Here is a 10,442-nt window from a genome sequence, read left to right on the forward strand (position 1 = left end):
TGAGACTAGAAATTCCTTAACATAAATATTTTGATTATGAATTTATGTAATCTGAGTTAATTAAAGTAAAATCCTCTCGGTGGTGTTCATAAGTCAGGCGTGTACGTGCTTCACAAGGGAGTAATAAAGTAAAATATACCGTTTGCACATCGTTTTTGTTCCGAGATTTGTTGAGACTTGCCTTGTAAGCTGTGGTTGTGGTTGGTAGATGGTGACAGTGAGCAAGTGATGCTACAGCAGCAGTGGATGTGACAGACAGGGGACCAAACCCCCGGTTGTTTCCTAATTCCTGTCCAACGGTAATGAAATGCAGCTTGTGTTGTTAACCTCTAACCTAACGTTGACAGTGAGAGTGGTACACCGGCCGGTCGGTATGGCACACTGAACCGTGCAGATGTCCGTGTCCTTCGAGATTCAGAGAAATGAAGCCAGATGCTCTGTTTTTTTTTTTTACAACGAAGACGATCTCATACTAAATGTCCCATGGTGAGCACCCGAACTGTATCACAATTGGTCTAGTTTCCCAAGCACATCAACACGGACAGGAATCAATTACATTGACTTCTTACCATTGCAAATATACCTACCATGTGAAGAGAACTTTGTTTTTATGGAGATCATAGGTACAAAAAGGAAATTGCAGGCTTCATGGTATTGCTGGAACCCTACAACAAAAAAGAAAACATAATATAAACTGGAAACCACTGAATCTCCAAACAGGCTCCATGGTAGGTAGGTAGTACTGACATCAAGCCATCCATGTTACAGGTATCATCCATGGCTCAACCAAAAAGAGAAGAGAAAATTACATATAATATACTATACAACCAAGCTCCAGGTAACCGACCATCCACTGATATTGTTGTACTTACTTAGCCCATATAATCACACCCTGCATTTGCACATTCTTTCAATCCTAACATCCCACTGAAAACCAAATCAAAAGTCAAGGCATCTTTTTTCTCTCTTTCTCCGGACCAGAGAATCGCCAGAGCCAAGCTCCCTACCTAGACCGGTATCACATCCATGTCGGATGTATCTTCACACCTCAGGACCAGGCCATCGAGGCTGGTTGGGAGCATGCACTTGGCCCACTGGCAGCCGGTGGAGATGGGTTCAGCAGGAGGAACGATCATCAGCACGTTCTCGTTCCTTTGAACAACACCCATCACGCTAACGGTGCTGCCCTCCTTGATGTACCTGCAGCGCAAACAGCCATGTCAAAATGGAATGGATAGCTATCACTTGACAAGATCTGCGAATGCAAGTGAAGCAAAAAAAAAAAGTACCCTTCTTTCAGGCGCATAATCCGATCATCGCTCGAGAGGTTCCTTCCCCGCAGCCACCTTAGGAATTCAGGCGACATGTCCTTGTTGTCTGGGTTTATGTCAATAACAACAGATTCATCAACATATGGGGTTACACGTGCACCAAATCCTGTTTTCACCAGTGCACGCAATCCTGATTGGAAATCAGAGATGTAGAAATCCACTGCATGTCGCTGCCATTGTTGCATTGGGAAAAAATGTGAGTGAGAATTAAGGTGACGAGTGCCAGGCATTCTTCACATTTAAAGTTACAAGTAAACTCACCTCCATTGACCTGAGTCCCCAAGTGAATCGGCGATGTGTAGTGTTAGCAGCTTTTGAATCCCAACCCCTATACTCATACAAGCAAGTGGAAGTGTAAACACATCTCGGAACCCGTTGGAATGAAGACTCGAGGGGCAAATTTCCACAAGTAACAACCTGCAGAATACAATATGATAAGTGAGGATTGGCTGTTATTAATGATGGAAAAAAGATGCTATTTGTTAAAAGCCATTCAGCGTTTCTAACAATAACTAGAAAATCACTGAATGGGAAACACTATCACATAACACGCTGCTACATTATTTACTAGTTGTACAGGAAAACATCATATCATGTTGGTATTGCTGTAGTTATTTGCCACTGGTAGTCATCAAACCTGTGGGAGTAAAGTGGCATTTATGCTTTCTCTGCATCTAAATTACTTCTTGAATAAAAAATTGAAAACCATCTGAAGTGTTACAACTACATAAAAAATACCTTTAAACTGAAACAGGACGTTGAATACATTGCAATATAGTTATCAGAGCAGTTTAGAAGCATTGCTTGACAGAACCAGTCAGAGATGCAATTGCAACAAGACTACTGGACTAGTCAAAATATAAACAATCTATTGTGCGCAAAGGCAACAAGAAACAGTTTACTTTCGAAATAAACTGTAGCATAAGGAAACATATATAGGATGACATCAAAACTGCATAGAAAACAATAGAGGCTGATGAATAAACAGAATAACTGAATATCATTAAAACAAAGTAATCAGTACTTTACATACCCCAGTAACCTTCACATACTCTCCGTCTTTTGCAGTTCTAAGATCTGCATCAGGATAGCGACTGACAAACCCAGTCACACCTTTCGTTCCCCAGCAGATGTTCCAGGTGACAAGTGCAGCGACAAAACCAAATATCACCACAACAACTATGAGCAAGATCGGATTATGAATAGCAGCAAGAATGAAGCCTCCTGCCACGAATCCAACCACAAAAAGCAATGCAACCAACCACATTATTGCTGCTGGAATGCTGCCCTTAATCGAGTAACCATCTTCTGCATTGAGATTTGTGACAGCTGGGTTGTGTGCAAAAGAGGCAGTACGCATCTTCATTGATACACTGGAATCAAGAGGGCCTGATACTTTCCTTTGAGCACCAGATGAATTCATCTGACCCGAGGTGATTGGACCTGATGTAATTAGCCCAGTTGTAGGAAGAACAGGAGGCAGAGGGCCAGAGTTCTGGCGGGCCATGGGGGTTACTCCACCTGATTGGGGGCCAGACGACCTCTTTGTCGGTTCTCCATGCTTATTGAGAGGTCCAGAATTAGATTTTGTCCTTGAAGATCCTCCAGTGCCAGGAACTGCAGATGAAATAGAACCAGAGTAGTTGGAGCGACCAACAGCATTAGAAACTGGTCCAGAGTTGGAGGCAGCACCACCGAACGAAGTATTCCTTGAAGGCTGGTTACCCAAAGGACCAGATTTTCTATGGAGATCAAACATCTTCCCAAGCTCTCCAGATTTCTTTATATCCCCGCCAGTGTATGGCATAGCTGAGGAGCAAATGACTGGGGCCTTCTCCTTAGGTTGCTCAGGTCGGCCCGAGACATACAGGCCATTGCTTAGCTGGTGGGATGGAAATCGCGAACCCATGTTCTGAAATGGCCAATCCAACTAAACCTTCAGTGTGATTGTGTTGCGTTAAGTGAGATTGTTGAGGTTTTGAAAGCCTTGCATCAGCACCTGAAAACAGGAAACAAAAGTAAACTAGATCACATCACTGATCCTGAAAAAAATGGACTTGTAGCTTTGCACAACAGATTCAGCACATCACATCGAGATGGAACGGCTTTACAACAAAAGGCACAAATAAAATAAACAAATATCACCCTGCATACATGCTTCAACGAATATAGATTAGCCTTAGCTAGGAATCAGCAGTTACATAGGTAACATCCAGCTGCCAGCGCAAATACTACCAAAACATGTTGCAGCTAAGTAGGTAATAAATGATACTACATAAAGTAGCTAAGCTAAAATGTTACCATTGCTACAATGAAGAGCAAAAAATGAGCACTAGCACAGTAAAACTTTTCTTTGTGTGCTAGCAAATTGATGAGTCTGTTGCTGATACCCTCTGTATCTTGCTAAAAGCTGGATTAGCTTTGATGTTTGGCCTAAATACTGTCCGGCTATATTTGGTGGTGTTAACTGGGATAACAATAGAAAAGGTGGTGTTTTAGCCTAGCACAATTGTCGGTTTGGGGCACTAAAAGGCTTTGACTGGGTTATGTTAACTCTGATTAACACATTGGGGTTTAGCAGGCCTAAACAATTGGACAATTATTTAATCCATTTTCAAGTGTCAGCAACGACATAATTCTGCAAATTGCTTTTGCAAAAATGGAAAGCTATAGTTGTGCTGACAACAGAAGAGATTCTTCAAGCTGTAGATTAAACGCGTGAAAGCTACACACTTGACCCCCAAACCTTACTTCCATGGTACAATAATATAGCACAAACAGAAATATAGACTCAAGTAGACACAGCAAGCACTCATTGAGACAAACTATAGCTTTGGCAGCACCGTTTCAGGTTTCAGCAACAAGTACGGAGTAACACACATCATTGCGATAAAGTAAGATCCACTTCCCTCCAAAAGAAGCTAAAGAGTACAGACAAACACCCCCAAAACATGCAGAATTAATGGAAACGGCGCCCGTCCTAGCAACGTAACGGGCTAAATGTCCCGCAAAAAAAACTGATAGCGACGGTTACATCTGTGTCTCAAAGTGCATCCCACGCTAAGAGCACACAGTGCCTACCAAATGATTTCATGCAACACAGGCAGTGGATTAAACAACAACCAGGCCACCGACACCATTAGATCACGAGCATAGCTTAAAGCTTGGGCAAAGAACTTGACAGGTACATGCCAACATAATTTCAACATGAAGCAAACTCAGCAGCACATGCACAACCTACAACCCACTCCCAGGGTCCCACCACCACCTCGGAAGAAAATTCTACCACTCGCCAAAAGCCCGATTTCTCTAGGCTTTCAGCCTCAACCTGGAGCTAAAAAATCTTTGCGCAAAGTAGCACACATCCTGCTCACTCACTGAACTGAGATGAACAAGCTTCAGTTCGGCCCCGAGAGGAATCACAACCTACACGCAGCAATGCCACCAGTCCAGATCCATAAAACGGCACCAGATCCAGGTACATAACTCACATACGAAGAACTCCGAGTTCGAAACTAAAAAAAAAAACCGTAACTGTCCACTGCAAAACTCAGTTAGAATCGGAAGGGGCAAGTGACTCTACCACAGCAGAAGGTGAACAGTCGGAAGAACCTGAAACACCCACCGAAAATTTGCAGCAATTAAAGTCCCACGCTTTGCACAGATCTACCGCCTGCGAGGGACAAATTGATGGAGATCTCATCTTCCCCTGAAATCCCACCGACATTGCAAAACCCTCGCGCCACACCGCTTCCCACTGCGAAGGGCAAGAACCAAGAACGCCTAGATCCCAAGAAACGGAGCGAAACGACAGAAACCCATCCAAACTCGACCACCCACGCCTGCTCCCCACTCCTCCGCACCAAAACCAAGAAGTATCAAGAACCGGCCTCCGGATCCCAGCACACACGCTCAGACCGGCGGACGGCGCTAGGCAACCAAACCGTACCGGCGGGGCAAGTGCCCCGGCCCAGATCCCAGCAACCCCAGCAATGGCAGCGCACCACACATCGGCAGCAGCAAGAAGAAAGAAACAGAGCAGGCTCCGGCGCTCACCTGAGGAGAGCGGCAGCCGACGGTGCTACCCCCTTCTTCCTCCTCCCCACCGCGAGACGGTGGGTTTCGGCTGTGGAATGGCAGAATGGGGGTAGGGGAAGCGAGAGGGAGGGGGATAGAGAGAGGAGAGAGAGAGGGGGGGGGGGGCGCTGGGTTCCCCCACACGCAGGCAGGCGCAACAAACAGACGGAGTAGAGAGAGAGAAAGGGTAGAGAGAGAATAAAGAGGGAGGTGGAGACCGGCAAGAAATATCAAATACTATCCTCGTTTAGCTTCTCACCATAAACAATGATAAAATGGGATACAGTAGGAGAGAGAGAGAGGGAGACAGCAGCAGCTGCAGCAGACCTCTTTCTCTCTCTGTCACTAGCAGTCCAACATGGTCTCATACTAGCGCTGCAGTTATTTTCTCTCTCTACCGCCTCGTGCTCGTCTGTCAGATAATGCTGATTCCATGGTTGTTACAGCGCTACAACGGCTCCCTGCCCGCTAATCCTTGAGACTGATCCCAATTACTATTTATAACTCCGGAGATTCAGAGATCAGAGAGAAGGTAATACCTGTTGCCATGGTTTTCTACCCCAAAATGAGGGGAGCAGATTGATGGAATGAAAGGAATTAACCACCTTTCTAGTTTTGCTGAATTTCTTGGCGTGAAGATTTATATTTGCTTTTGCTTTTAAAAAGATGTATGCAGGATAGGTTATGTATTCTAGTTTAGATATTAGGTTCGATCTCGAAAAAATATATTTCTATACCGTAGAGTGAGTAATACTATAACGTTTGCGCAATGCATGGGAGTAACGCTTCAGTGTAACGGAAGTCTCGTATATTGGCAGCTGTTATTTTGAGAAGTAACAGCCATGCTAGCATATCATATTTGCGAATTCCATGATTGTTATAGTGCTACAACAGTTCACTGCCCACTAATCCTTGAGACTGATCCCAATTACTATTTATAACCCCGGAGATTTAGAGATTAGAGAGAAAGTAATACCTGTTGCCATGGTTTTCTACTCCAAAATGAGGGGAGCAGATTGATGGAATGAAAGGAATTAACCACCTTTTCAGTTTTGCTGAATTTCTTCGGCGTGAAGATTTATATTTGCTTTTGCTTCTAAAAAGATGTATGCAGGATAGGTTATGTATTCTAGTTTAGATATTGGCATGGGAGTAACGCTTTAGTGTAACGGAAGTCTCGTATATTGGCAGCTGTCATTTTGAAGTAACAGCCGTGCTAGTCTATCATATTTGCGAACTGTACCAGCTGATAGTACTTCATGTGCAATACGTATGCTATAAATCTTTTTCGGTGAATTGTTGCCTATGTTATATTTGTCGTCTAGTGAAATATTCAAATTCTTGTCGCTACTTGAAAGAACATTGCTAGCTGCTCTACGTTAGTTTTGATGATTGGTGAAACCTTCATGAATAGAAATATATTGTGCAAATTGTACGCCCTAATTATTTATTCAATTTTCTTTTTTTTTCTAATGTGAAGTTTTAGTTGCAACTATAAAAACTGGGTACACTATAAGAAATTTTAGTTCAAGTATAAGGTTGTATTCTTTTTCCCTCAAATGAATCGGAAATAAATATTTTCAATGTAGATTAATAATTGTTACGCCCAATAGATCTACTCTGAAAATTCATTTGGTAGAGCCTAAAAATATGTAGGATACATCTATACAACACATACTTGATATTCAGCCACAACCTTATGACTTATGTGTATAAATGTACATATGCTCATTTGCATGTTGATGTTTACATATTGCTCCCACTTGCAACTTTAGGTCTTTATTTTGATCCCATCGATGTAAGGTGATATAAGGGGCATGCCATCGAAGATGTTGTTAAATGAATTAGTTGGTCCTAAGAATTATTTGTTTTCCTTCAGCTATTACCACCTTTAGACTTGGAGTTTGATGCATCAACAAAATAGTGCATTATTCACTAAAGATAATGAAAAACAAATAGTGGAAATAAAAGGAATAATAGTATAACCATAATCTTTCTACATTTATTCTCTAAAAGACTCTGAAAGGAATATTTGAAGTTTTCATAACGTTGGTTGTACGTATCATATTATTTAACAAGAAAGCATTTATGTAACCATCATAATTTCTTAGCATTCTACATGCTGGTAAGTAATTAGCGCATTAGTAGTTTTATGCTATTTCAATGCTGGAAATGATGTTCAATGCATGGTGATTTTGTATATGCCACTACCAATAATACCACCTCATTCCTACAATAAGTGTATCTGTATGGATATGAACCAAATATATCTTAACGTTGTTGTAGTACTAAAGTGCAGTTTGTATGTTCTAATCGGAGGGTATCAATTTGTAATCATATAGTACTGTATTTGGCTTGGGAAAAAATGGGATGTGGAGGTAACACTCTTCATTTCACTACCTTGGTCCAACCATAAATATCATAAGTTTAACAATTAGGTGTGATGTCTCAGGGGAGGAAAAAAACCCAACTAGGAGGTACAAAATATTATAGTGACATCCTCCGATATGCACGGTACTAAACTAAAGAAGCATATATAGTCAATGTCGGATTTTGAAAGCATAATTGTTTGGGCAAAATTTTACACGTTACTTGGAGTTCAGTGTTCTTACTCTAAAGTTGAGTAGAAAAGGAGAGCTTAAGGTCATATCATCTTGAAGTCTTCATGTGCCATCTAATGAACAAAAATTCATACTTGAAGTAAAAATCTATTGATAACCTCTTACATAATTACTCACTCCAGTCATAGAATACTTGTGTTTTGGACAAAATTTGTTCAAACTTCTAAGATTTTGACTATCAATAACATGAAAATATTTTTGTTTCAAAACATGCACATAACATGTGTAGATTTTTCTTGAAATATATTTTCATAAATCTATTGGATTTTAATTGGAAATAGTGGCCAAAGATATGATATACATGAGAGCCTAGACTCCACCAGCCTTGTCATTTTGAGTTAAAAAAGGAAAATAAAGCTCTAGAGAATAAAATATAATTTCTGTTTGCCTAGTTTTCTCTATAGCAAACCGTTGCAAGGTACACTAGCACATTTATTCTAATTAGCATAATGGCTGTCGGCTGCATATAGCCATTACAATAAATTGCATAAACGAATGGAAGAATTATTTTTTAAAATAAGAAGAGAGAGATGTAGGCTACCAGTAAATATCACTGGAAGATTGTGGGGACGATATACCTTTGCTCAAATCAGAGGTTGGACAACACAACTACTAAGACCCATATGCTTTTCTAACAACAAAGCTAAAAAAAATGCCAAGATCATGTTCTCATTTGGTCAGACATATCTACACTTTCCCTTTTGTGACTCATGCACTTGGCTATACGTAATGCATGCACACACCAGCAAAATAAAAAGAAGGCATATGAGGTAGTTCAAGCTGCCATTAGGTCAGGGTTCTTGAGATCACATGGCTTTAGGTGTGGGGCCACCTACACATCACCCTCCCTCATGCCTTTGGTTGGAGCCACCTAATTTGGCATCAACTTATGCCAACCCCAACAAACTAGATATATACTCTCGCAAAGTGCACAAGATATGCATGTATTCCCAAGAAAAGGAAGGGGGATAAAGAAAGAAGAAAGGACAATCTTGAGTGTTAAGAAAGAACAAGACGATCTTTGGACTTTGGCTTTGGCTTCTCAATTTGGAACATCAAAGATTGCAAGCGACGGTCTGAAATCATGAGGAGTAAGATGATAATGATGATGATCACTCGCCACGACGATCTGGTTTTTTCTCCTAAACAGCTTAATGAGCTCTTTTGTTTCTTCAAGTACACGGCACATGGTGATTTAGTGGGGTCTTTGGTGCACTCAGGACGGTACTAAGTGCTCTTTGTGCTTCATCTCTTTTACTTTCCTTGAAATGGATGTTGTGTGACGAGCAGGGAGCAGCATATGACATGTGTATGGCATACTAAACTCGTTTGATTCTGATAATGGGAACGTAGGGGTTGCTATTCTCTGTTCCTAGCTGCTAGCTTGATGAACATCTACAATAGGGACATCAGAGACATCCATTAAGCTAGGTAGGAACCCTAAGCACTATATAATAAAGACTAAGATCTTAGATGGCTGGGGGTTTTTAGTACTATTCACTGTAAGAACATGCCACATGGGGAGGTTCAGGCGGGATTAAACGGGCTAGAAACAGCATACACATGGATGCAAACTTCTGCCAACTGCATGTAGTCCTTATGTTTGTCGTAGTGTTGGAGCAGCCGCGGTGTTGCAGGAAACATCGTTTTGCACGCTGTAGAGGGGCGCGATGCCGAGATGAAAAATGCTGGCTTCGGTGCCTGCATTTGCATCGATGCCCAAAGATGCTGAATTGTTTCCGGTCCAACTCAGTTCAGCTCTGATGCTAGTGTGCTCTGAATTGCTCTGAACACCTCCTGATGTTCCTGTCTCTGTCTGGACTGGGTCCGTGCAATGGTAGTTTAACTTAGAAGGCTGCTAAGTTGCTAACGCTTTGCACGAACCTCTCAAGTGTGAACCTTCAGGACGAACTTCCTCCCAATGTGAAATGTTCTGGCACCAAGTCACACGACTTGGTTGGTATATGAGCGCAACAGTTCGCCCGAGCATCTTTCTCCTCCATGGATTTGAACACCGTGCACTAAACTTCACAATGCGCTAGCAGCCATCTGATCCCCATTGTGTCTTCCTCAGCACTTGTACTTCACCTGTGGGACTGGTGAACTACAAACCAGAACCCTGTCGCTCAGTAATCTGAGATTGCCGGACTCCAGTGAAATCCAAGCTCAGTAGGCGCAGCAGTAGTAGCTGAAATTGCTGCACGACCGGAGACCACCACCACACACAGAGACAGCTCTCTCCATCCTTGACCTCTTGAGCATTCAGTTCATGGGATGAATGTGTGCTGCGAGCAAGATTATTCCACAAACAAAGCTGCGAACAAGCAATGGATTGCCGCAAACAAACAAGGGGCGGTGCATTTTCAGGGAGAAGCTCCCTCCACAGTCCTGAAGAAAGCTTCCTGACACATAA

At 42.1% G+C, this 10,442-nt stretch overlaps 1 protein-coding gene across 1 annotated transcript; it reads right to left on the reverse strand.

Annotated features, from left to right (window-relative positions):
• Nucleotides 1-591: 591 nt before the first annotated feature.
• Nucleotides 592-5,544, reverse strand: LOC101759508 (uncharacterized membrane protein At1g16860). The gene is made up of 5 exons (XM_004972470.4): nt 5,388-5,544; nt 2,365-3,330; nt 1,593-1,748; nt 1,290-1,501; nt 592-1,200 (listed from the first exon to the last, which is right to left on the reverse strand). The coding sequence occupies exons 2-5, from the start codon at nt 3,238-3,240 to the stop codon at nt 1,008-1,010; spliced, it is 1,437 nt and encodes a 478-aa protein (XP_004972527.1). The 5' UTR covers nt 3,241-3,330; nt 5,388-5,544; the 3' UTR covers nt 592-1,007.
• Between the last annotated feature and the right edge of the window lie 4,898 nt (nt 5,545-10,442).

The sequence above is a fragment of the Setaria italica genome, chromosome VI (assembly GCF_000263155.2).
Source record: "Setaria italica strain Yugu1 chromosome VI, Setaria_italica_v2.0, whole genome shotgun sequence".
Lineage (NCBI taxonomy): Eukaryota > Viridiplantae > Streptophyta > Magnoliopsida > Poales > Poaceae > Setaria > Setaria italica.

Excerpts from the sequence above, each read along its gene's own strand:
- LOC101759508 (XM_004972470.4), bottom strand. The coding sequence starts at position 3,240 with ATGGGTTCGCGATTTCCATCCCACCAGCTAAGCAATGGCCTGTATGTC. Across the intron at positions 1,502-1,592 it reads GGGGACTCAGGTCAATGGAG|CGACATGCAGTGGATTTCTA; the intron begins GTGAGTTTACTT and ends CAACAATGGCAG. Across the intron at positions 1,201-1,289 it reads ATTATGCGCCTGAAAGAAGG|GTACATCAAGGAGGGCAGCA; the intron begins GTACTTTTTTTT and ends TTTGCGCTGCAG.